The sequence below is a fragment of the Pseudoliparis swirei genome, chromosome 7 (genome assembly GCF_029220125.1).
Source record: "Pseudoliparis swirei isolate HS2019 ecotype Mariana Trench chromosome 7, NWPU_hadal_v1, whole genome shotgun sequence".
Lineage (NCBI taxonomy): Eukaryota > Metazoa > Chordata > Actinopteri > Perciformes > Liparidae > Pseudoliparis > Pseudoliparis swirei.
The window spans coordinates 27,165,521-27,178,966 of NC_079394.1; the positions used below are offsets into that span (position 1 = coordinate 27,165,521).

At 44.2% G+C, this 13,446-nt stretch overlaps 1 protein-coding gene across 16 annotated transcripts in view; it reads right to left on the bottom strand.

Moving 5' to 3' along the window:
* aopep (aminopeptidase O (putative)) overlaps positions 1-13,446 on the bottom strand; it is a 79,662-nt gene that overhangs the window by 63,337 nt on the left and 2,879 nt on the right. For 15 of the 16 annotated variants that reach the window (XR_008832363.1, XR_008832365.1, XR_008832366.1 and 12 more), the window contains 4 exons: positions 13,074-13,243; positions 11,285-11,534; positions 9,946-10,141; positions 9,066-9,190 (listed from right to left, as the gene is read on the bottom strand). Coding sequence is in view for 12 of the 16 variants with exons in the window: in XM_056419532.1 (XP_056275507.1) it covers positions 9,066-9,190; positions 9,946-10,141; positions 11,285-11,534; positions 13,074-13,243 (741 nt within the window). In the remaining 4 variants the exon portion in view is untranslated. The remainder of the gene's footprint in view (positions 1-9,065; positions 9,191-9,945; positions 10,142-11,284; positions 11,535-13,073; positions 13,244-13,446) is intronic. The other variant, XM_056419535.1, reaches the window with a different exon arrangement.

Below are 13,446 nucleotides of genomic sequence, written 5' to 3' on the forward strand. Positions count from 1 at the left end.
TACAGCAGGGCTGTCCGAGAAGTGTTTGACGGGATGTGAAGACGAATAAAGGCGAGATCAAAGGGAAACGTACTCTTGTCTGATAGTTTTAATAGGTTTGAGGCGGCTGTCATGAAAACATTGATCTTCTGGTGGCGTTATAGGTAAGTCAGGGGATCAGCAAAGTTATTAGAAGAATGCATTTTGTGCAGCATATTTGTGTATTACAGATAATAATAATAATAATAATAATAATAACTTTATTTATATAGCACCTTTAAAAACAATGTTTACAAAGTGAGAGTCAAACGTACCGTTATCTATCGTACAATTACCGCTTGGAACTTACTACCTCCACGAGTAATAATTTGTCATTCAAAAAACAACTAGAACGGGCACTCGGTAGAGCGCATACCTTCGCATATCACAAGATTGGGCATTGAATTATGAACATGTTGGCATTAGTTGCATGCCAATTGGACAAAAATGTATCGTGCTATGGTAAAAAAAAAGATGTTGACCTTTCCATGACCTTGACCTTTGACCCCAAAATCTAATCAAATGGTCCCCGGATAATAACCAATCATCCCACCAAATTTCATGCGATTTGGTTCAATACTTTGAGTTTTGCGAATAACACGCATACAAATAAATAAATAAATGAATACACGGCGATCAAAACATAACCTTCCGCATTTTCAATGCGAAGGTAATTAAAGGCGCACCTAAGAACATTCACAACTTGACGTATTCTATTGCTTTTTAGTCATCTGATTTTCTTTTTCTTTGTATGAATTAAGTTGAATTGCATAACATATATCTTATCCTTCGACTGTACTGTGCATCTGACTGCACTATTTTTTACTTTGTTGTACTATTTTTAACTGTTGGTTTCACGATATGTTTTGTCTGTTTTTGTATGTATTGTATTTTGTCCTTTCTGTGGACCCCAGGAAGATTAGCGGTCCCTAAGGCGTCAGCTAAATGGGGATCCAATAAATAAACAATAAACAATTCGGATTCGTTTTCTAAATGTCCATTCATGTCGGTGTAAAATATGAACACAATCCACTTCATAGTTGTTACCTATATGATATATTTGGCCAGCAGACAGACCGACACTGCCCTCCGTAGATGGCTAACAGCGGCCCGTTTCAAGCGCAGCTCCTCCCTAAGGCTAAAAGCAAATCCAGACATCGGAAGCATTACCGCCGAGCGTCTCGCAGCACTTTGTTTCAAATATCTCATTTTGGCCGGTTCAGCGCAGAGGTCCCACGGACATTAAGCCGTCTGGCTTCGCCCAGACAAATGAAATAACCCCCACGCCTCCTAGGTTCCACTATCGCACACGCCCCGGGATGCACACCGGGAGCAGCAGCAGTGTCCCCTCCGCCACACAATGGACCCCATCCATCACTCCGGGGAATGGGTCCTCTGGAGTGATTAGTTAGGAGAACGGGTGTGCAGTGACAGGCCCGTCTTGCCACAGCCTCTAATCCAGAGTTATGGCACAGTGTGCCTGTGTTACTGTTAAATGTTGTGCTATTTGCCAGCTGTTGCCAGCAGGTTCACATCTGAGGGCAGTTCAAAGCAACGCACTATCACTCACAAGCCTGCAGCTTATATGGAACCCGGGGGGGGGGGAACATGACACGTGACAGTGGGGTTTTGCACAATGCTGCGCATCAATATAAACTACTCTAATTACATGTCCACAACAAATCCCATAACCCCCTCCTGTCGCGGTTGTGAGACGGTACTGTAGACGAGCAGGTGAACCGACACCGAGGTAGAGGAGGGAAGTGGAGAGGCCCCCGGATAACTCAAAAGGAATGCTCCTTCAATAGCAAAACACTTACTAAACCGGCCCCCGCTATCTTCATTAAGAGCACAGAGGGCCGAGAAAAAAAGAGACGAGGGAAGCTGGAAGAGCTGGAAGAGATGGCGCCCCCCCCCCCCCCCCCCCGAGCAGAGTAAAAAGGGCCACACGGGAGCAAAAGGGGAAAAGAAACCTCACCTAAAAATCTCAACTCCTTGCAATCACTTTAAAAAGTGTTCACAGGATACTCCCTCTTCCTTCTGTCCAGGTGCAGGCATGCAGAGCTGCCCTTTCAGCCGGGCCACGCTCCTTTGTGTGGGCGGCAGAAAAGAGGGAGATACACTAAAGGTGGGAAGAAAGAAACACCTCATCCTTGACAATTTGATTAACAGCTGTCTCCCGAGCCCAAAAATGCCCCTCCCACCCCCAGAACGGCCTCCTGAAAGAGCGGGTCTTTGTCGCACACTTCTAGGGTTACTTCGTAGATTAAACTGCAGGGGAGAGCAGAAAGGCAAGAAATCCACTGGGATGTCAGAAGGAAGAGAAGAGGGGAGGGGGGGGGGGGGGCAATTGGTGGGAGGACTGGGAAAGAAAGTAAGGAGGAGTAGAGGAAAAAAGAGACAAGAAGGTCAACAAGGAGGCACAATTCAGTCAGGGTGCAAAGAGATGGGATATCATGGCCAATAAGATGTAAGAGTCAGACTCATGTTATTGACTGGGGAAGGTTCAAATGAACATTGAGTCTTCTTAATTTTCCCTTTGTGTGCTGCCATTATATTTAATTCACTTCTTCAAAGTAAATGATCTTTCCTTAATGATCAGCTTCATCTTTTAACAGCTGTTGGTTTTTATAATCCCATTAATACTGACCACGTAGTAAAGTTTGAAGGAACTACACATTTCTAAATACGATGTTGCAAGTGTCTCTTTGAAAATGTATTTTATTAGTGCATGGTTGAGAGTCGGCTGTCATCAAATTCATATCCAGTCAGCAGACATGGATGTCGCTTGCATTAAAAAGATTGCCGTTTGGAAAGCAAGTCTAAACTAACAAGTCTTTTGTGGAAATGACGTAATGTATCAACAACTTCTTCCATACTGACATCAATTAAAAACCCATTGTTTATAAAAGCACGTGGCGTATGGCTTTGGGAAAAGGATATGTGAAGAGTGTGTGATTTCTAGTTAACGGGTTAAAATGTGCAAAAACATCAGTCCGGTCATGTTAACCCTCCTGTTACCTTTAGGGTCAATTTGACCCCATTCAATGTTTAACGTCGGTGTTCTTTGGGGTCAATTTGACCCCAGGCTGTTTTTCACTGTGTCAAACATATAAGAACTAGAACGGGCACTCGGTAGAGCGCATACCTTCGCATATCACAAGATTGGGCATTGAATTATGAACATGTTGGCATTAGTTGCATGACAATTGGATAAAAATTGACCGCGCTATGGTAAAAAGAAGATTTTGACCTTTCCGTGACCTTGACCTTTGACCCGATTGATCCCAAAATCTAATCAAATGGTCCCCGGATAATAACCAATCATCCCACCAAATTTCATGCAATTCGGTTTAAAACTTTTTTTTTGTTGCGAATGACAGCATACAAATAAATAAATAAATACACGGCGATCAAAACATAACCTTCCGTATTTTCAATGCGAAGGTAAATATCAACTTTTTTATATATTTAAAGGGCTATTTAGGTAGTCGACAAACAAACATAAAGTACCTCACACTTAAACTTGGGAAACAATATTAATTCTAATAATTTTCTGGAGGTTTTAATTGCTGGGGTCAAATTGACCCCGAGGGTAAAATATGTTAGTAAATGTGAAGGTAACAGGAGGGTTAAACATGAAAAAGAGCTCCGGGGGATTACCCTGCAGGGTACGAGCCCCCCCCCCCCCTCCAGCTCCCTACTTCCTCCCAACAGGGACCAATGGCCGATGCAACTTCCTGCAAGCCCATAAACAAACAATGCAGTCAACTGAAGTCAGCCCGAAAATCCTCCAGCGCCACATAGAGAGGTCAGGAGGTATACGCCAGTCAGAACTTTTACCGAGCGCCCATGACCGTTATATGGCTGCCTGGTTTGGCTGTACTGCAGGAGGAGCAAGAAGTTCAACTACTTGATCCCTTTTTCTCCCTATTTCTTCGGGCAGCCACCCCCGGTGGGGCGGGCGGGTCGTTGGAGGAGAACCGGGGGAAATTATGTTTGTGTATAGTTTGAGAAAGTATAAAAACGACTTGCCCAATAAAGCCTGTTTGCGCAAGAAAGAAGAAGAAAAAAACACACTGATAATGAAAGGAAGCTGGTACTAATGCAATGACACGTGTTGACAGATGGAGATGTTTAAGTCTGTATGCGTGGGGGTTTAATCGCAGCCCGCCACAAAGCGGAGAAAAAAGGATTACGCATCCATCCGACTGGTTCAATTACAATTATAACAGAAGGATAACACAAAAGCCACACAAAAAAAAGTTAACTTAATTTCCCTCACCAGAGGAAAAAAAAGTAATGACAATTGATCTGTTAAGCATTCCTCTGCGTCATCCCATTGCTCTAAACACACATCCTTTACACACTTATTTGAACAATACACGCATTCATGCAAACACAAGCACAGGAATCTGCCCGTCTACAGTGAAGCAAAAACAAATCCCACTTCAACCGCACAGCTAAAAGGGCCTGTTTCAACACATTTCTCAACTAAATGTGTGTGTGTGGGGGGGGGGGGGGGAGTACCGCTCTCTCGGGGACGTCGGCCGTGTCTTGATTTGGGAGCGCTGCACACACAGCGATCTCCGATTAGTGGTACAAGTCCAGCCCCCGCGCTCTGGGACACACGGACCTCGGCTTCAAAGAGCGGGAGGAAACGCCGGGCCCTTCCTGTCGCTCCCAGTCGGAACCGGATGACGTGGTCGAGATGCGGCGTGGAGATTACGCATCCACATTTTTTTTTTTCAAAGAAAAGACAGAGGAAAAAAAGTATGCGCTAAGGCACAACAAAATAAAAGACACAGATGGACCAATGCACGTACGCACATTACAAACCGGGCCGAGGAGGAACCGGTGGGCGGTTTGACCTCGACGGCTCGGAGCAGAGTCACAACTCGGGTTCACGGCCGTGTTGTTCAAGCCCTTCAATTTAAACGAAGGAGCTTTTTGATACGGACTGGAAACAGAAGTAACTTTGAAGCTGCAAGATATAGGATTAACCCTCCTGTTACCTTTAGGGTCAATTTGACCCCATTCAATGTTTAACGTCGGTGTTCTTTGGGGTCAATTTGACCCCAGGCTGTTTTTCACTGTGTCAAACATATAAGAAATATCAACTTTTTTATATATTTAAAGGGCTATTTAGGTAGTCAACAAACAAACATAAAGTACCTCACACTTAAACTTGGAAAACAATATTCATTCTAATAATTTTCTGGAGGTTTTAGTTGCTGGGGTCAAATTGACCCAGAGGGTAAAATATGTCAGTAAATGTGAAGGAGGGTAAAGAGTATTAAAAACAGCAAAAACAACGATTCTCCTTCTGTGTGCGTATCAATCCGAGCTTCTCCTCACTTCGTTGACATCGTCGAGCCTTCAGGTACAAACTTTTGCTTTGCCAGACTTTTTGCCGTTGTTCGCTCCGTTTGCACCGTTAGCTCCTATAGAGCAACTTAAAGGGGTTAAAGGAGTGTGTGTGTGTGTGTGTGTGTCTCTGAAAGCCCTTTGGGTGCACAATGCAGACTCGCCTTTACTTGACTCCTTAATCTTCAGTTTCCTGCCCCCCGTTCTGCCTCTGCCCTCCATTCTGTGCATCACACTGAAACGGCTCCCCGTCCTACAGCCCCGTCCACTCCTGCTGTTTCTTCCGGGGCACTGCACACACACACACACACACACACACACACACACACACACACACACACACACACACACACACACACACACACACACACACACACACACACCGCTTGGCTTGGTCCCAAAGCACTGGGGCCCACATACCTCCCAATCTCTCGATTAAATAGCGCCAGTCTCTGAAGTCCTTCCAGAAGCTAATGGCTTTTGTTGCTGGGAATAATCCACACATCCTCTCCCACATCCTGGGGGTCCGCTGGCCTGTCGCGAACCCCGCCTTTGCCCTCTTCATCTCTCTCTCTCATCTCCGTCTCAATCTACGCTTCCATTTCGGATGACCTCCCCGCCTACTCGTGGCACAAGTGCGGAGACGTGCGGGACCGCAGCGCCCCCCCCCCCCGCCGAGGGGAGGATGCAGCGAGTTGACACCGGGTTGAGACCCATGCAGAGTTTTATAAGGAGCCAGTGCAGGTGCTGTGTGAAGCTTAATGAAGGCCCTAAATCTCTTCTCTGTCATCTGCAGCTAGCGGGAGTCTAAGCAGCCGGGGCGAGAGGGATAAGTGCCTGGGAGCTATCTTCATAAAGGAAGGAAAACATCCATCAGGCAACCGCCTCAGTGATCGCCCTCGATGCCCGTTCAAAAGAATACAGACAGATTTTCACAAGATGAGGGGAGAGATTTCCCGCAGATCAAAGAGCACTCTGCACGTCGTCAACAGAAGAATGCAAAGTTGAGAATTTATCGTGCTCTGTCCTTTAAAATATCTCGGGTTTGGACTCCTCCTGGCTGTAATGTCAGAAATACACACAGAATACATATTCAGGTATGAGCTCATATCCTGTCTGGGGCACTTTTCTTGAGGGAGGCCGCCGGGGGAGAGGGGAAAGACAGACGGAGAGAGAGAGAGACTGTGGTTGCAGACCGCAGATACTGGGACAACGTTCACTGACAACCCTAATCCCTTTCCTTCATCAACACAATATATAAAAAATAGAAAACGGCCAGCGATGGGTTTTATTTTTGCTTCAATTTCCAATTTTAGCTTCCTTCATATGGCTACCGGCTGGCGGCATTCAGTCATATCTTCAAGCACACCATATGCCAGCTGTATTGCAGAGAACACATAAAACTTGATTTCCAGGGAAACTATTTCTATTGTAGAACGCTAGAGGCCAGACAGGAGAGTGATTCACCGTGCAGAGAAATGGAGAGGACAGCAAAACACAGAGAAACGGAAAGTCAGGAGATGAAAAGAGCGAAGAAGAAGTGACGGAAACGGGATGATCTTAACCCTTGTGTTGCCTTCGGGTCAATTTGACCCGATTCAATGTTTCACCCTCCTGTCGCCTTTGGGTCAATATGACCCGATTCAATGTTTAACCCTCCTGTTACCTTTATATTTACTAACATATTTTACCCTTGAGGTCAATATGACCCCAGCTATTAAAATCTCCAGAAAATTATTAGAATTAATATTGTTTTCCAAGTTTAAGTGTGAGGTACTTTATGTTTGTTTGTTGACTCCCGAAAGAACACCGACATTAAACATTGAATCGGGTCAAATTGACCCGAAGGCGACAGGAGGGTTAAATATTGAATTGGGTCAAAATGACCCGAAGGCAACACAAGGGTTAAGTAGAAGAGTAAAATAAAACGGGGGCGAGTAAGGGAATAAAAGGTGGATGAATATAGAAACAGAAGTCGAGGGGACAGGAGCTAAAGAGGGAACAGAGAAATACAGAGAGCAGAATTATTTCCAGCGCACAGGACAATGAATCTGTCATTGAAGTATTAATTTTGTTCTTCAAACTTCAAGCTCAAAGGAAGGCCAGTTGTATAGCTTATATCACCAGCATAACTGTTTTCAGCTGTGCTAACATAATTGCACAAGGGTTTTCTAATCAGACATTAGTCTTCTAAGGCGATTAGCAAACACAATGTACCATTAGAACACTGGAGTGATAGTTGATGGAAATGGGCCTCTATACACCTCTGGAGATATTTCATTAGAAACCAGACGTTTCCACCTAGAATAGTCATTTACCACATTAACAATGTATAGTGTGTATTTTTGATTAATGTTATCTTTATTGAAAAAACAGTGCCCCCAAACTTTTGAACGGTAGTGTAGATGCGTTTATATTTCGTCTCGCTTCAATCTAGTGCAGCATGATACGTGTTGTTACTCTTTATGCCGTAAAGCTTAGACTCACAACTGAAACACATGGACGTGGTAGGAGCTCGGACGAGTGTTCAGAGCAGTTAGATTGGAACAAACGGAGGGACGACAAGCGGCCGGACGGAGTTCGGAGGGAGTCGATCGAGAAGAGAATTCCAATGTGGAAGATTCTCGTGGGAGATTGAGACAGAGTGAGAGGGTTTGGGAACGTGAAATATGTAATTAGTCATGCGAACCAGGATAAAGTGGAAAATAGTGCTGATGTTGATGTGGCAGATCTTTGATGTTCTGTTGATTTACAACTTGATTGTAAATGATTGTTCAAACATTGGCCTGTAAATGACAGCAGAACACAGGAACACATACTGCGCCATACTGAACAACTTTAAAGCTGCTTTATTTATTAGAATTAACAATAAGTACAACTTCTGTAGTTAATTACCACCCGTAATTAACTGTAGTTAATTCTTGTAATTACAGCTAATTATTTTGGTTTCATGGCCTGTTTTGGTTCACGCTCACAGCTCTCATCATTTCCACAAGGACAGCAAACAGAAAGTCACAGAAAGCTAAACGTTAAGAACTCTGTCGACAAACTGCCAAGCAGGAATGAGAAAACAGTCTAATGTCACTATCTGGTGAACATACTGGAGCATTTAGCAGTTATGAGCCAGATATTTCCCTCTGGAGTTGGTGGAGGCCAAAACAGAGCTAAAAGGGAGGGTGAATATTCAAATAAAATCAACTCAATTAATTTGTAAAGCCCAACATTACAAATCACAAATTTGCCTCGGAGGGCATTACAATCCGTACACACACGACATCCCTGTCCCAGGACCGCACATCGGATCAGGAAAAACTCCCAAAAATGTGTTGGATTCGTCTTGCAATATTGGACTAACAGCAAGGTGGCCATAAACACTTAACCCCCACAATTAATTAAAAGGTTGCACTGTATCTGCTGGATGTGTAAAAAAGCAATTATTTATGAAATATAGATATAAAAGTGAAATCATTCCAGTGTTGTGTTCACAGGTCGTTTCTGCTGCGCCCAAGTGGCCTGAACATCAATCATCGTCGATTTCCTTTTTTTTTTTATTATTAACCCATAATTCCTTATTCACACAGCTTTCTCGCTCTTCCGTTCTCCCTTACCCGTTGCTCTTTGCAGAGTTGTTGCCAGGTTAACACATGACATGATCCTGCCAACGACACAGGTGTCCTTACCTGGCCATGCCCAGACTGGAGAACCCCGCCGGAACGATGAGAACATCAAGGCGGGGAAAGGGGTGGAGCCCCAGGACGGCGTGGGCTGCAGCCAAACATCGCGGCAAAAGCCGTAGGACTCCCATCTGCAAGAGGAAGGCAACAAGTTACTCGAAACAACTGGCAACTAACTACACACGTGTAGGTTTAGCCGGAAGCAGACGTGTTTATGTTGATACAGATGGGGAGGGTAGACAACAGTTTGTGGGTACGTGTATTTCCTCTGACACTATGCATTGTGTATGTCAATGATGTTCCTATGTGCTCCAGGTGAGAGGATATATCATATCACGTATTTATATGGAAGATGTATGTGGTAGTAGATATAAATATATTTTGTTTGTTGTTTTTTCTATATTTTATATTAATTTTCTGATTTATTCTGATTTCAATTTAGGATAGGAATTTATAAGCATTTTTTGCTTCTACCTATACCTTTTCAGTCTTTCTCTTTTGTATATTATATAGAATAATATTGTATAATATTTGATTTGATTGACTGAATAAAATACACAAAACAAAAGTCAAAGGCGACTGCGCCTCCTGTGTGTTCCACATTTTTCGTCACTCATCGAACAAAAATCCTGAGCTCAGGACCGACTGATCGTGCCAAATCCTTTTGTACGAATAATATGAATGCTATTCGAGCTGGAGTATGAGGAATGTTTTAAGTGGCCCTCGTGCGATTACAGTCTCGTACTCTTCCCATTCTGCCAAGAGATGGCAGTTAAAAAAACGCCGGCATAATGATTAGGAACATGAACGGATGCCGACTGTCTCTTTTAATCTCACAAGATATAATTAGCCACAGCGTCTCAGCGGCTCTTTGTCAAAACTCCACCTGGGCTTTCTGCAGCAAGCAGGCGGGTCCAAACACACGGTGCGGGACCACCCGCTGGGACCGCGTCGACCGCTCAGTAAACCGGCAAGGGTAGTCGCCATGGGAACAAGGGATGCCGTCATTCACCGTGCCTGAATAATCTGTTTTAGAGAGACCCTCATCCTCGAGCGACGAGCCGCAGAATGCAGAGTCGGAGCTGTAGCAGATTAAAAAAAATAGGAGTAAAAATGTAATCAAATGGTTAATATCGACAATTTAATACATTTTGTTGATGTCATTCTATACAGTTCGGGGAACCAAATATGGCCCCATTTGTCCCGTCTGCCTGTGCTATAAGCATGGCAATGAAATATGGAACACATGCGTCACACGGGCCAACCACAGTGAGCCCAAAAATATCTCGCCGACATGCAATCTCACTCTAAAACCCATATCCAGCACGCCCTCCTCAGCACCAGAGCATCCAAAGGTCCTTGAGCGAGATCCAAGTTTCCTTCCTTCCAGTAATTCACTGGAAATAAAGGCCTTCCTTGTAGTGGGAGAATCCCGGGGCCTGCAGCAGGCTACAGCTGGGCTGCTGCTGGAGGAAAACCGTGAGGGGAGGAGGAGGATTACTGGAAACCACTGGCAGACCTGCCAACCTGCCGGGCCAGTGGAGAGGGAGACCCCAGTCCCACCGCGCCCACAGCACGCCGGCCCTCTCCGTCCTCCCGCCTGCACTCAGGATCCTCCACCGCCGTACAGTTTGCTCTCCAAAGATAATGTCTGCTGGGCACTGAAGCCAACATTCTATAGACTAGAGTACAAGCTTTAACCCTTGTGTTGCCTTCGGGTCATTTTGACCCGATTCAATATTTAACCCTCCTGTCGCCTTCAGGTCAATTTGACCCGATTCAATGTTTAATGTCGGTGTTCTTTCGGGAGTCAACAAACAAACATAAAGTACCTCACACTTAAACTTGAAAAACAATATTAATTCTAATAATTTTCTGGAGATTTTAATAGCTGGGGTCATATTGACCTCAAGGGTAAAATATGTTAGTAAATATAAAGGTAACAGGAGGGTTAAACATTGAATCGGGTCATATTGACCCGAAGGCGACAGGAGGGTGAAACATTGAATCGGGTCAAATTGACCCGAAGGCAACACAAGGGTTAATCGACTTGTCATAATAATAAAAAAATCTGATTGAGTACTGCACCCCTTGCTTCACCTGCACCGTTTTTGGTATGGCGAAAGGAAAGTTTCACAGTGGAATGTTGAAGGGCCAGACTTGGGTTAATAACAGTCTGGAGGAGGAGGAGGAAAAAAACACATAAAGAACAAATAATAAAATACCTGCCAGTCCTGACTGGAGAGCCCTTTACGACTTCACTGATGGAGCTGGGTCCAGACAGAAGGTCAGCCCGGGCCCGTTCCCCAGGTCCAGCCCCGAGTGTAGCCGTCCCGCCACAATCCGTCTCGTCCCTCGCGACCCTGTCCGACGCCGCAGGGTTTTCCGCCAGGACTTGGCGCCAGTGGCCCACTGCCAAGGTGAAGGTGGAGGCGGGCATGGGCATGGTGACGTAGTAATTCCAGATTAAGGAGCCTGCGGAGAGTAGAGGGAGGGTACGAGAGAAAGGATCAAAATGTCAAAAAGGTGGGGAAATGGGGAGGAAGAGAGGCAGAGAGCGAAGGAAACATTTGGACTTAAATGACATTTTGTTTCACTTCACTAGTCTGAACAGGGCTCTTACGCATTTTGACCAATGGATTTCCAGGACTTTTCCATGACTTTTCCAGAACTTTAAACCAAATTTCCATGACCAAACTGAAATCTCGGCATAAACATGAACATTTTAGAAAATGTTGCGTATTGAGAGCGTACACCGGCTTATATTTTGAGCATCTTTCTTTAAAAAACGTATTAATTTCAAACTCGGCGTAAATGAACATGTGATCATAACACATTTCCATGACTTTTCCAAAACTTTCATGATTTAAGTTTTTTCCATGACTTTTCCAGGCCTGGAAATGACCATTTTAAAATGCCATGACTTTTCCAGGTTTTCCATGACCGTACGAACCCTGTCTGAAGACGTGTTATTCTCACATCTTGTTATTCCAACCTAGCTAATCCATATCCCTCATGCCGACTCGTCAAACGACACAGATCTAAGTACCGGTCGCAGATGTCAATCAAAGAAATGTCAATTTAGGATTTTTAAAAATAATTCTCTGCAGTCTCATCTCATCCACAGTTCCATCCATTTTTATAGCAAGTCTCTGGTGTTACTGTTACTGCCCCCGACACAGGGACACATCCTTCTTACTCTGATTTGAAAAAGATGCCAACGAGCGCAACACATCGATTATAATTACGTCTAATGTTTCGACGTCGCTGCCGATACAACACTGACGTTTAGATTTTAATAACACCAACATTACATATTTTCTCCTTTTGAATTTCACAGAATAAGCCAGAAAAGCGAAATATTTCGGGAAAATTTACTTTTATGCTTAAACAAATAGTCACTTAAAACTAAGCCATATTTTCAAATCAACGGTCGAGGTAGATAGGAAGTCGTTCACGTTCAGAAGGAGAGCTAATCATCATCATCATCATCATCATCAAACTTGTATTTCACCCTCAAGGTCCAGATAGTACAAAACATTTGCTGAAAAAATGAAGATGCTGGAAGCTTTTTAAAGTTGAAGATTTTCTCCATAGGATCTGATGAATTTTAAATAACAAAAGTATTTAAAGATACACAAATTTGAAACATTTGAAATATGAAAAGTCTTTCCCCGCTATTCCTGAAGAAGCTGAATTTTGTTATATTTGAATGGTTTAAATAGCTGAATATATGAAGGACTAGAAGAGGGACGAAAAAGGTACGGAAGAAATAGAATAATAAGTTGATATAAAGAAGACAAGAACAACAGTTGGACTGCTGAAGCATTCCAACTAATAAAATACATAGACCCACGAATGCCTTAGAAATAGAGAGCTGTACCAATGTCTCCACAGCCGGGACCGCGTAGAACTAAACTTTATGTTTGATAAACGTGTGATTGTGGGCGCCGTTCATAAAACTGACTTGACTTCCCCTCGCTTCAACAAAAGGTCTGCGAAATAACAGCTTACGTGTGTCCTCATCCTCCATGGGCTCGGCGGGCTCCTCCCCGCTCATCAAAACCACACACTCACTGGGGGCCCGCACTGTTGCCTGCCACGTTGACATGGCAACCGGCGGCTCCTGGCAGGGGAAGAGAGCTCTGTTGTTGATGGGAGAGCCGGCAGTGTAAACACACACCCTGGAAGGGTAAACAATGGGAAACTATAAACAACCTCTCGTGCAATTCTCAAAGGACCCGCCGAACACACTCGCGGACACGTGAAGCGTCGACGCACGGGGCGGAATATAACCGTGCGAATTAGTGAATCGGGAGTCCGGTCCAACGTGGCAGGCTGAGAATATTACTGTCATATATCAGAGCAGTTTTAAAGTATTTAAAGA